Source organism: Dermacentor silvarum, chromosome 1 (assembly GCF_013339745.2).
Source record: "Dermacentor silvarum isolate Dsil-2018 chromosome 1, BIME_Dsil_1.4, whole genome shotgun sequence".
NCBI classification, from domain to species: domain Eukaryota; kingdom Metazoa; phylum Arthropoda; class Arachnida; order Ixodida; family Ixodidae; genus Dermacentor; species Dermacentor silvarum.
Genome location: NC_051154.1, coordinates 108,289,607 through 108,303,437, shown reverse-complemented (window position 1 = coordinate 108,303,437; position 13,831 = coordinate 108,289,607). Strand labels below are relative to the sequence as shown.

General features: G+C 43.7%; 1 protein-coding gene across 1 annotated transcript; it reads left to right on the top strand.

Moving 5' to 3' along the window:
• The first annotated feature begins 3,831 nt into the window (after positions 1–3,831).
• Positions 3,832–13,409, top strand: LOC119450189 (uncharacterized). Its single transcript, XM_037713570.2, has 4 exons — positions 3,832–3,917; positions 6,485–6,539; positions 9,246–9,298; positions 12,406–13,409. Exons 1-4 carry the CDS (start codon positions 3,903–3,905, stop codon positions 12,667–12,669), a joined length of 387 nt encoding a protein of 128 aa, XP_037569498.1. The 5' UTR covers positions 3,832–3,902; the 3' UTR covers positions 12,670–13,409.
• The last annotated feature ends 422 nt before the right edge of the window (positions 13,410–13,831 follow it).

Below are 13,831 nucleotides of genomic sequence, written 5' to 3'. Positions count from 1 at the left end.
ACGTATACTATAGGCGCGGGCTAAAAGCTTATTGTAATTTTTATTCACTTCTCCAACGCTTTCACACGCACCTGTCCCCACAGAGTACTACTAAAATTAGCAAGGCTTAATTATTCTTCACCATGATGTGCTTGCACGGCTAAAGGAATTCCAGTCTTTTCAAAACGGTTACCATATGTTTAATTATAATTCTCTCAGCCATGTAGCGTCTCACAAGGCAGTCTAATCGGTCTCTTGTTACTTTCATCTGTAGAAACGACTCACCTCTTCTTTCCGCTTAAGATTATTCAATGACGGTTGTGTCGTTTATCATGTTTCTATGACATTGATCGCCTGGCGTTACAAAACGATGTGAACGCATAAAATGATTGGTGAACCTTCTGGCTAATGCCCTTTTAACTTTCTGAACCAAGGCTATGTGTTTCACTAATCGTACTTCATGGTTACAAACTACTTACAAAGTAGAAAACCAATCGGACGAACGTACTTGTACATACAAGTATATTGGCCTGCATTTGTACACACTCGCGCTTGCCTCTGCTAACCACTCTTTCGGACTACGCAAGCAAGACCCCTAGCACTGTCCTACCGACATACGTAAACTTGGTTTCATCACATTAATATTTCAACATACGTAGAATAAGCGTGTGCCGTTTGGTATCTGGATCACAGTTATATTATTGAAGGTATTGAATCCATGCAAAACCATGCTGTACAGTGTACACTTTATTTAATCTGACTATACCAACGTTACATTGTGGTACTGCTTTGAAAACAGGGGAACTATCATATGGCCGACAATTTACTCGACTTTAGGTCCTTCACACGTTGTATGACCGTCCGTTCCTCGATGACTTTTTCCAGAAACGCCGCGTTTACACGTCGTGACCCCCCTTATAAAATTAGACTGATTAGGTGCCGCACATCCGAGGGGGCAAATTAATTTATACCACCCACGATGAATGAATGCAATAGCGTGCTATCACGCATTGCCACTCATCCTTAGGTCAATGTAATACTAAAAGCAATACTGTGAACCCATTTCTAATAGTAGTGTCCTTTCTTTTTCTTGATTTGTTTGACGTTTTGCCGTCGCATGTAACGTACTTGTACTATATATGTTAAATTCAGTTTCTTTTAACTTAGACCTCCTGCATTTATTATTTTGTGAAAGGTGTTTGCTTTCCTTCTGAGAATGCATGCTGCAATAGATATTCATTAGCACACTTTGACTATATTTTTCAGTGCCTAAAGTAGATATTCAAGCTGAACTTCACTCTTTCGTGATTTACATTACCGCTGACAATCCCTATAATATTTTAACAGCGAAGCTATTAAAATATTATCGGGATTCGTACAGGGAAATATTACAACAAAACCTCACGGCGACGCCGACGGCAGAAATCCGCTTTGAGTGCCCATATAATTGCTATCACTATAAAACAAACTTTCTTGCCGAGGCGAGATTCGAGCCCGCGTACCCCCGGTTCCAAAGCGAGCGTCGTAACCACTAGGCTATACAGCCACGCTTGCAGAAGATGCATTTATGCGAATCATATGATTGCGTTCGAGTATTGTCGTCTTCATCCACAGCTGGTGCATTCGTACGCTCGTGCTCTGCGAGGTGAAGAGGTTTTGCGCGCTATGAGAGCGAGAGAGAGAGAGAGAGAGAGAGACGCATTCACGATCGGGTCTCCTGCAACGCGGTGTCGGTGCTGCAAGCTGCGCTATGAAACTCGCAGTGACGGCCATAAGTCCGAGACGCGCGAAAAGAAATGATCATCATCATGAGTGTTAAGATGAAAAGTTCGCGTGCACTTGCGGAAAATGGTGGGCTACGATCCCCCAGCTTCGCTGTTTCAAGCGTTGCGCGGCCGAGTGCAAGGTTAAGTGTTTTTAGACTAGATGTTCCTTTTCTAGTCCATTGAACACTTAGTTATTAGAATCGTTTCATCTGAATAATTGCTCCACTGCCCCTCGTCCTATGTATACACTCACCTGAGGGTGTTTAATACAAGTGAATTATTTACTAAAAGGTGGTGTCTTTAGCATTCCCTAGGCCATGAAATTGCATTTGGAAACGATGCTAGCTGCACACGTGGACATGAATGCGAAAACGGACGTGTGGCGTTTTCTTAACTCGCGCAGCTTTTTCTCTAACCATGCAGGGCCGGTATTTTGTAGCGATGGGTTATGCTTTATTCTATAATAGTCTTATCATCCACCGCTCACGGCCGGCTGATCCCGTTGATAACGTGAGTGGACCGCCGCTCTGACCACTGACCAAGCGCGAAAAGCGCGAAAAGGCATTAGCATCGGAAAGGCATCGCTAGAAAATACCGGCCCAGGGGACCAAAGCATCTCCACAAAGGGGAGCTTGCAGTGAACTCAACTACAAGCTGTGGGGAATGATAAAGAATTTGCATATGAATTTGCACCATGCATGAAGCTAATTGAGTATACCTGCCCAGGGAAGTCACATGCGATATTTCCTCTGCTGTGTTGCTGTGAAGCGTTGGAAGCTCCCTCCGTGTACCGTGCACTGTGTGCACGTTAAAAACAAGAAAAAGAACACACGCGCACGCGCACGCGCACGCGCACGCGCGCACACACGCGCACACCACACACACACACACACGCACACGCACACGCACACGCACACGCACACGCACACACACACACACACGCACACACACACACGCACACGCACACGCACACGCACACGCACACACACACACACACACACACACACACACACACACACACACACACACACACACACACACACACACACACTCAATATCAATCCGGAGGAGACCCCCTGATTGATATGGCGTACCTCATAATCATTTAGCTGTCAAAAGCTGTCAAAAGACAGCTTTTTGCCCAAGTATCCCTACCAGAAGTGTGTATTTTTTCTGGAAAATAAAACTGAAATGAAAGAATCAAATGAAATATCGGGGTTTTGACTCGTAAAACTCAAGAATTTACTTTTTATGTTGTTTGGGGTTGGAATTGAGATCCTGAGTGACTGATAATATTTCGTGAGACGAAGCTAACACAGATCACAAGTCCCCGAGTTTACAAGCACGCCTATCTGCAACCAGCGCTGAAATTTCGCATGTGACCAACAGCGCCGTAACACACAGCCTAGCGAGTGGAGGAAATAATTTTGAAGCAGCACATACTGCGATTTCGCGTCAGCAAACTGACTGCTTGTTTTGAGGCACATTCATGCAGCTTCTGACCTGACTGGGCACCGGGGGGCTAGAACGTAGGAGCGCATGCTCTCCTCGCAATGCGCAGAGCTTGGCTGGACGCATCGCGGGCTAAAGCAAATGTTGGTGTTTGCGTCAGTTGTCGCTCGAAATGTCGTAGCATTTTCGTAGCCTCCCTATACCGGAAAGTGTCAGCATGTTTAGTTGCAGACTCAAACTGCCGTAGCGCTTCCTGGTTAGCGCTGGTTCCCCATAAATTTCAGAGACGCTAGCGTAGTTGGGAAACAAAGCAAAAAAAAAAAAAGAAGAAAGAAAAACATCTGACAGTTGCAGCGGCGTCAAGCTGTGTCGTAGCTTCCGATCACAACGGGATGACGAAATGTGTTCTGCAACATGGCCGGCACTGACATTCGTCGCGACCGGAAGACGCCGAAGGTCGGCATGCGTACGACGCGACGCGCTGTCGAAATCGTGTAGTCTGGCATGTGCATCTCCACTGTTCCTACCCTTTCCTAGCCTACGACAAGGACAAAAAGGTGGAAAGGGGCGCATTGTTTCACTCCTCCCCACTGCTCTGGGCTGGTATTGAAGCCCCGACGAGGGCTGTAAGAGTACAGGAGTGACGCGGCTACAGCAGATTTGTATCAGATTTCTGTTGCGCAGCAGAAGGTGTACAGCGTAGGCATGATCCTCAAAGATGTAAGTTTCCTCTTCGTCCTACAGCAACTTCATTTGCGCCGGTGCTTTAAAGAAAGTTGCCATTAACCTGCATATGTAAGCCTCAGCTATTTCTTGCTCGGCTTTCTCTGAATTTCTGCGTATATGCGTCGATGGCCAGTATGTTAAGAAGATTGTGCTCACGTGGGCTGTTTATTGACTTATTAGAATGACTTATTAGAAGAAAACAGTGGGAGAAAAAGGCGTAGAGGACACTATTAAGACAAAACGATGAGCTGAACTAACAACCATTGCGTTCGTTGCTTGTCCGCTTCTAATATATATATATATATATATATATATATATATTGTGAGACGACGCCCGGGACGAAGGCAGAGCTCTTGTATTGTCACACAACGCGAGACAGCCCACGAACACCAACCCGACAAAATGATGATGATTATGAGGATGCATGGGTATATACACATGAAGACGATGAGGAACTGCACAGTTAGCGCTCACAATATATATATATATATAGTATACATAGCAAAGCGTACGTGCAACTATATAGAAAAGGAAAGTACATAAAATGTCTAAAATAAAGTGACCACCGACGATTCCAAAATGAAAGATACGAAAACTCGTTTCCGATCAAGTTTAGTGATGGCACACCCTTACACACTTGTCATCTACTCCGCAAAATCATCAATTCTTCTTATATGTTTCGTTCTCCTTATTCCCTGTAGCTTCCTAAAATGCGGCAATGCCCAAAGTTCGGTATGCAGCTGCATTCTTTACAACGACAAATGGGTGTATATATTCGCTTTAATGAATATGCGCGCTCATGCACCTGTTCAATAATACATCTACCCGTCTCCCCTAAATAACAGCGCCCGCCTGGCAACAGGACGCCCCTTACCCGACCACATCCTTGCGTTCCACGTATTTGTCGGTGCACTCCTTTTCAAATTTTAGATTTTTCTACCTGTCACTGTTTACGTTTGTGGATAGATCCCCCAATTAGCTATGAACATTGAACACGAGCTGCGCTAGCGCTTCTAGTAGTCGACTGGCAGTCTAGATTAGCAAGAGACGTTTAGAGTATTGGTGGAAACAAAGCAGGAAAGAGATTGATACTACCGTATCCGTTACAGGCATATGTAGCGGTACAAGGTAGATAGAGAAGTCTTATGGAAGAGAAAAAAAAAGATTAAGGAGATGTACACAAAAAATGCTAGGATGAAAAGCATGTATAGCATACCTGATTAACTTAAGCAGGTTAGGCGACTATTTGTCACCGCCCCGTTACAAAAGGGGATGCCAATAAATCATCATCATCATCATCATCACCATCATCATCATCATCATCATCATCATCATCAATCCGCCGTACACCTCTCGGGAACCCGGTATTCTTCAAATGCTAATACGGTTATGGACCAGCTGAAAGTCTCTAATAGAGAATTTAGCTACAAAGTCGGTTCCGGAGAATTGCTATCGTTGTGTCCGCGGCTATTACGACCAAACCGAAGACTGCAACTCGTACTTCTTGTACCATAATATCGGGAAGCTCATGTGCGTATCTGGTGTAACCTCGGTTACAAGGCACGCGGTTATCACGAGACCGCGTGCTGGAAGAGTATCGTAAACCAAACGATCCCGCTTCCCTTTACGATTGTGGAGCAATACGTACACATTTTTTATCCAAATGGTAAATCAGTAGCCGCGGGAAACATTGGTCTACATGCATGCCTCCTTTTAGTTTACCTTTTTACCTTTTAGTTTTAGTTATCGATAGTTTACCTTTTAGTATATCGCCAAAGCAAAAATACGTAGACAAATAATGCAGCATGCCACTCACATGCATGTTATGTGTAACATTTAATTTTCCCCAAAACATTATGAAACGTTTATTGTTCTCCCATGTAATGTTTACTGCATATGTCATCGTGCATAAATGTGTGGCATACCCTTGGCAGGGTTGACAGGTACAACTCGTGCACATGGTAGCGGACAGCGCGAGTAATAAGATTGACTACTTTGTGTACAAACATAAAACAATGGCGCACGCACACTGCACTTTGAGCATAAGCAGTCCCAATGAGAGCCGATAGTATCCCTAACTTCACCGTGCGCAACGTAAACTGCGCTAATTCAGGAATGCTGGCTTAGAGAGGTCATGTGTATCAGTTAAATTAAATTCCGGGATCTTGCGTGCCAAACCGCGATCTGTTTATAAGGCACGCCGTATAGTGGGGGACTCCGGATTAACTTTGATCACTTCGGTTTCTTTAACGTGCACTTAAACCTAAATACACGAGCAATTTTGCGATTCGCCGCCCTCGAAATGCGGCCGCTGCGGCCGGGATCGAAAGCGCGACTTCATCTGAGTAGTGAAACGCTTAGCCACCGATCTGCCCCGGCGGGTATATATCTTTGAGTATCCGTTTAGCATCGCTTTAAAATTCTGAGAAAAAAAAAAAAAAAAAAAAAAACGCGCAGCTATGTACTCGCCAAGTAATTTAACTTGAACTCAATACTGTCGGGTTTTATACCACAAATTTTTTTTCTTTCTTAATTTGTATGATTTTGCTTCTATCTGCAGAAAACTGTCAATCATAAGCGGCTCAAAACGGCCCTTGGCATCCTAATGTTTCTTGGTAAGTATGTTGAAAAGTCGAAACGCATCATTTAAGAAATTCGAATGTTTAATTTACACAGGTCATGGGCCAGAGATTACGCTCCCTTGGTTGACTCACTGAAATGCTAAAACTGAGGGACATCAGTTCTACGCAATGCATATAGCTGCATATGCATAAGCAATGCATATTTGTAGCTGCTAGAACGTTAGCGTGGAAAAAGACTGACTGATTTCTTTAGTATTACTTGGATTTGACATGCCAAAGCAGCGCATTGACTGTGGGAGACGCCATCGGGGTGGGCTTCGGAATAATTTCGACCGCCTGGGGGTCCATGCACCTATACTATATCTAAGTGAACCTGCGTTTTTTTTTTTTTTTTTTTTTTTGCATTCCGCCCCTATCAGAATGCGGCAGGGAATCAAAGCCACAAGAAACGAGACAAACAAGATATCGCATTACTACCGCTGAAACCGATGCAGATGTCACATTTAGATAAATATTTTTATAAGATCCTAAACAGCAAATGCATTGAGCGAGGAAGTTCAGACTTCGGACTACAAACGAAAAAAAAAAAAAAAGGCGGCAGCGTTTTCGGTAGGATCATCGTCCGTCCGAATTAGCGACTAATTAAGATAGGTTTTTGAAAATGCGTGTGTCAGTCTTTGATATTTTTATTTATTTATTTATTTATTTATTTATTTATTTATTTATTTATTTATTTATTTATTTATTTATTTATTTATTTCCCAATCTAAGCGCTTGGAAGCGAACGCGTGCGCCCTCACTTTAACAATTAATGAAAACCTCCCCATCCAGTGTTGATCCTCAGCGCTTCACCGTTTACTTGAGTGCGCAACAATCAGTCGTCACAAACTTTAATACGTAGCGATAGCCTTTAATTCACTGGCTGCAAATTACATCGTAGAACAAATTTTGCAGCTGCAGCTCCAGAAATTGTGAAAGTTTGCCCGCCAGCCCGTTTCCCCCACATTGCGTCTTTCTTACCAGAGTCAAGTTTTCTAATAAACTGCGAGTCACATTTCGTAACACGGAAACACGAAATGGCACTTAAGTCGAATTCTATACTGTCAGACATGAACTTCCAAAACGACGTCAGACCGTTGGAAGAGTTCACTGCATACATCCGTCGCAGCCACTCACTGAAAAAAATGCTGACATAGGACAACCAATATCTGTGGCAGGAAAAACAACCGACATGATCACTTCATCCGGCAATTACGTTGTAATGCCACGCGTCCTAATTTCTGAAGCACTACATTCCGCAGAGCTTGCGGACACTTCTCGCGTAGCGTTAACAAAGAACTTGAAGTCTGAGAGCTAGGCTGATATTACTGGCCACGAAGAGCGAAAGCTGAACAAAATCCATCGTGGACCGCCGTAGTGACTTGCGTTAAATGAGAACAATGTACGTTTGAATTAACGGGATGCGCACAATGAGGCTCAACAAGAAAGGCGTCGAAATATGAAGAGATAGAATTGGGGTGCATCAATAACTCCCTCAAGGGGAAGTGCGTGTTGCCTAACCTCCCCAGCCCCCTATTTTGGGTTTTGTTCCTTTGCTTCATTTCCTTTTTTTATTTTTTTATATTTTACTGCTAGGCTTAAAGACCGAACTTGGGGAGATGAAAAAAGAAATCATTTTGTTCTTTCAAAATTTGCAGTGCCATTCGCGCTTTTGTAATCCACACACCAATAGTTTTATTTGGTGTTTTACAACAAACCAGTGGGCCTGAACTCCCAAAACTGTTCTAACGCAATAATCTTTGGTGAGAATGGCGGCGTCTGACAGTGATGACGAAAGGAACGATAGAAGATGCAGCGGTCAAAAGAAAATAGAAAATCTTGTGAATCTCGCCTGCTTCCCAGTGCACAATTCCCCAAGTGGCAATCTTTCTCAATAAACATCGCAGAATGACTTAGTTGACCCCTTACTTACTGGAAAGCGTAAATGAGAAAGTGGTATTTTCACAATGAAACTGCATTGGTAAAAAAAAAAAGTCTCGATTGTGACCGCTACTTTCACAGGCCTCCTCTGGTATAAATGTTTGTTTTGCTCATAAATACAGACAAAAAGTACTGTGAGCCTCAATAAATAATAGCACATACACATATCGAAAAGTGTGTATGCGGGCGTTAATTCTGAAGCAATGATTGTAATCATGCAGAAGACCAGCGCGTTCATGAGGTCATCTCAATGGAAACGCACATGAACATGGCGCAGTGAAGTAAAAGACAACATAAAAAATGCGTCCGTTTCGTACGTTGTAAGAAAACGAAATTGACTGAAGCTGCATGATATATCGCGGGTTTGTCCACCTATCCTCTGAGTTGCAAGTTGCAATGGTGGCAGAAGCTCGTCCGCCAAAATGTAGGCGCTCAATCATGGCAACATCTACTGCTGGGTTGAGTCACTGTGATTCAGTAGATTAATTTTTTACCCTACTATAGTTGAGATTTTACTTTGATCTTTTCGCGACATGAAAGTACAGCGACATAGGAAAATTTCGCAGAAAAAGAAACATAAATAATAGTTTATTTTAGCCATTCGTGTCTCGCCTGCCTTTCAGAAACAACTTATGCCATATATACGAAATACGGTAAGCTGCACTTTCGTAAGCCTAGAATGGGTGCTAGCTCTCCACGCACACGATTCTGCAGCGCCCCTGACGACCACACTGACGGACAATCTATTGTGGTTTGCAGCAATTATTGGTGGAACTGGATCAGCTGGAGCACTTCGTCAGTACTTCAACATAGTAAGTAAAGCTTGTGTGCATAGTCTTTCCTTGTGTGCTCGCGCGTCCCCGCAGTCAGTCTTTCCTTCTTTCAGAATAGCTTCTCCCAATTAAAGTTTCCATCCCCGAGCGGTAGGGCAGCAAATGGGATGCCCTTCTCAACCTTTCTGCCTCCATCCTTTCATTCGGTGTTCAATATGTGATTGTCATCGAAGCGTCACGAAGAATAAACGAAAAAAGAAATCACAACAGCCAAAGTGAACCTTCTTCGAGCCATGTACAGTTGAGTTGCTTTTTTAAATTTTATTATCACGCACAGGTGATAGCAGATTCCATCTTTGTTCTAGCTGTTCTCCTGCCTACTTTGACAGCCAATTTTATTTAAAACAGTGCTATGTATGCCTGAAAGAGTCACAACAAGCGTGGATGGCCAGAAAAAAACACCTCAGGAAAAATGGACGACGCTTAAGCTTCGCCTTTAAGAGTGGAACACGACAGCGTTATCGGGCCCCGTTCGGATTACATTTTTCTTCATGAGTAGACTTCACTGCAACACAGAACGTGGGAAAGCCAGCTTACAATTAAAGACCAATGCTTACACCGATCCCCTTAAAGTCGGCTTGACTTTTAAACAGAAATGCATTGCTGAAAAGACGTTTTTCCAGGGGCAATATAAGTCGTCCTATATTAAAACATGAAGGCCCTAGGACCCTTTTTTATTATTTTATGAATTGTTTGATATTGCCCCGACGCGCGCGCGTGTCTAAAACGCATTAGGCAGGCTAAGTTCCAATTTGACCTGCCGAGGATGCGAGTGCCATCTGGATATGATTTTCGCAAGCACCCTACCCGAGTGCGCCGATGTTGGTATGGTAGAAATGCTGGAAAAGGGGTTTGTGTTTGAGTTTCCTCGCAACAGAATTCTGTTTTCTCGTACATTGAAATTACAACCCGACGCCACCATGTCTGTAGGTTGTGGTGAACTCGTACTTTACCATTTCTCTGACGGATTTCACTGTGAGAAATTCAATTTTTGTTCACTAAATCCTTGCACTACGTGGAGGGCCTGTGAGGTCGGGGTGGTTGGGGATGATTTGCTCCGCCACGGACACCGACGCCGGATTTTCTGCTACACGGGACCCTTAACGCTATCGCGTTAAATACGTCGTTACATTGAACATTGTCCATAAATTATATCAGCCGATGTTGCTGCCGTGACAGTTTGCTGGTGTATGTTGCGCGCATAATATAGTATAGTGGCAGATAGTGTATTTCTTGTCCTTATAGTTGAATTATTCGAAGATACGGACATTACTAGCAGGAGAAATCGAAACACATATTTAAATAATCACCAAAAATGACTAATTAACTTCTTAATTACTTTATCATACATATTACCATTTATGCATTGTAGCCGGTGAGTTTGGAAGAGACGTATTCACTTGTAATTAATTTCCAGGAGGACACCATGTTTCGAGATATTATAGCTCAAAGTGTGGGATGAAAAACATGGGCGTTAAAGTTACTTCTGTGCTTCAATGCATAAGAGAGTGTTTTGTTAATAAAGCAAGCGGAGTTTGAGGGCGCATGTCTCCAAACTGGTGTCATTCTATCTTGAAAGCGATCTGCGATGGGGACAGAGTGCACCGAGTGCTGATAGCTTCGTGTGCGCTGTGTTCTCGCCGCTTAGTTGGCGTTGATACGAGAGGCAGCACGAAGGTCAATTCACTCGCTGCTGCTCCTTCGCTTCCTGACTCCGGCGTTTTGACGGCGAGTGTGCGCGGTCATCGAGTGAGATGTGTTCATGTTTGCTTGTGCGCGCGTGACACCATGCTTTTTTATTTAGTTAGTAAGCGAAGTGTACAAGTTCATACAGAAGATAAAACTACTATCCTTACTTCCTATAGCTGTCTACTAATTTGAAATCGCAAACGATGCTTTGGCTTTCGGGCGAAACTGCGACTTTTTTACTTTCAGCCACAGCGCAAGCATCCGCTATTCCTCAGACTCTCTTCGACTCAGCCTCAGTGATAGTTCCGGTTTCACATGTTTTATAATGCTCCGGAAAAATCATCAGCAAGAAAAGGTTTAGGCAAGGAGACACAATCTCGCCGATACTATTGACTGCATGCTTAGAATAAGTACTCAAACTATTAGACTAGGAATAATCATGAGTGAGAATCAGCGGCGAATTAATATTTCAACAACTTTGAGATTGCAGACGACATTGTCCTGTTCACCAACGCTGAACAGAACAATGTCAGAACAACAAAAGGAGGCTGTCGAAAAGTGGTGGGCAGTAATTTCCCGTGCGCTATAGCCTCAACTAAAGATGCATGATGTGCGATCATGCTATTAGTTCACCTCTCTTCTCTCTTTTGTTGTCGTTTAATCTAAGCTTTGCTTCCTTTTCGCTCTCATATGATGCCGTAACTTAAATAATATTCAAATAATTACCGGCACAGTTCAAAAACACATTGACGAGGACTAGAGACCAACACGAGCGCTCAAAGTTCGCTTTTCTGCTACTTTTTGATATTTGACATTTACTTTATTTCACCATTATGGCACATCAGTACAGAACAAAAATGTCCATAAATGGTTTCGCGCTGCGATACCCTCTAATGTGTTAAAACTCGCAGAACTGAAGAACCTCCTTCCCGATTGCCGAGTTCACCGCTTGTGTCAGCAACAGTATTTTTACTTATAAATGCCGCGTTTAGAACACTTGCCAGAAAAAAAAAAACTTCTATTACCACACTGGTATGATTACTGACATTACAAGATCTCTCATCACAATTTTTTCTGTCGGGGAATGACTCGACTACTATATGGTTCCGTAGTCGTAGTGGCGATAAACCGTCCCCACTACTGCAGTTAGTGTTACCGCCATGTACTCTAACCAATGATACGATAATCTATCGCTCTGTTTCTCGCTCTGTTGTCCCTGCGAAGCATGCGTGAGTACGAACTGCCTTATATATTGTTTCCGGCTCAGGTCTTTCCGTTAATCCTCTAGTCGCTTATCTGTGTGCACAAGTTGAAGTTGTACTTTTTTTTTTTCATTTTTAATAGACGCTTGATCATTTTGTTATTGATTTTTTCCGTTTTGCTTTGTTGGAGCGCAGCTTCCGCCAGTAAAAGGAGTGGATCCGGCCAAGTCTCCAAGACTCTCGATGGTTGTGATGCAGCCGCGCTATTTCTACTGTGTGCTCTACCCGTGGTCGCGGGTGATCAACCCAGTGTACTGCATGCGGCAGTACAAAAGATACGAGGAATACGTCCGGCTTCGAAGCTCGTCCACAGCCGCACCGGACCAATTAGGGTACGATCCTGGGCTCATTGATCCTAGGGCGGCGTCCCTGTCTAACGGACGTACCGGTGGTCTGTGAAACATGGCAAAGTGCGAACAAGGCTTCGTATAACTTTGATTTAAAGGGACACTAAAGATGAAAATATAAGTAGAGCTGTACTTATTGGAAAATTACCCTTCTGGAAATACCCCAACAGAAACCATTACCTTGAGAGGAAACATTGCCAGCCAGAAAAGACGCAAGGAATCTAAATACGGGTGGCGACAACGCCTTGGAGTTACCGTACGAGGTCGCTGTGACGTCTTGAATTTTGACGAAGTCTGATCGGGCATAGTTAATATTCTGGACTACAAGACGGGCTGCATTATGTTCTAAAGGAGCCACACATTGAACTTCCTTCCTTAAAGTCCGTGATATCACACTGACGTATACCTGTGCTGAAGTTTCGCTGTGAAATTCAGAAAATAGAAGTTCAACCTTAACTTTTCTCTTGTCATAATCAACCTTCCACCACGGAATTAACCAGCATAGAGTTTTGAAGGATTACTTGATCCCTTTAACCTTGCGATGCCCGACGTATCATTAATGCTACGCTGTGTTTGATGCCTCCAAAATTCTAATTTAATTACGAGAAACTTAACTCATAGCCTAATATAGCGTTTCTGATACGCTGGAGCGAAGTTTTCAGTTGTGGATAGCTCAGAAAACCAATTGCTGATTACAGTAGTGCCTCATAGAACTTAATTCGTTCCGTGGGCGGGTTTGCTCGGCGCGACGTTCGTTCTGTGGGACATGTTTCCCAATATTTTTTTTATGAATGTTCCTGGACCTTTGTTATTCCTGCAAAAATGCAAAGAATATTACAGTGAGTGAGTGAGTACGAACTTTATTTAGGTCCTGAGGAGAAAGAATTAAAGCGGGGCCGGAGGCCCCGCCAATCTATCCGGTGGCTCCACCCAGGTTGGGGCCGGTAGACATAGTCCTTCGACGACGGCCCGGGCCCTCTGGACAGCCTTGAGCTGAGCGATGAGCTCTGTACTTCTAAGCGCTGAGTCCCAGGAGGACTGGTCAGGAAAGTCCGTGCCCGCGTTGGCAGGGCACAGCCAGAGCATGTGTTCGAAGTTGTTGTATTCGTGGCCGCAGTGTGGGCATGCAGTAGGAAAGTCAGGATTGATCCTGCTTTGTGTTGTTGGTGTGATGTATGTCCTAGTCTGCAACTGTCTGTAAGTGACGGCCTGTG

What these genes read in the sequence shown, in the direction of transcription:
- LOC119450189 (XM_037713570.2), top strand. An exon ending in TGGCATCCTAATGTTTCTTG is followed by an intron (nt 6,540 to 9,245) that starts GTAAGTATGTTG and finishes TGTGGTTTGCAG; the next exon opens with CAATTATTGGTGGAACTGGA. An exon ending in TTCGTCAGTACTTCAACATA is followed by an intron (nt 9,299 to 12,405) that starts GTAAGTAAAGCT and finishes GTTGGAGCGCAG; the next exon opens with CTTCCGCCAGTAAAAGGAGT.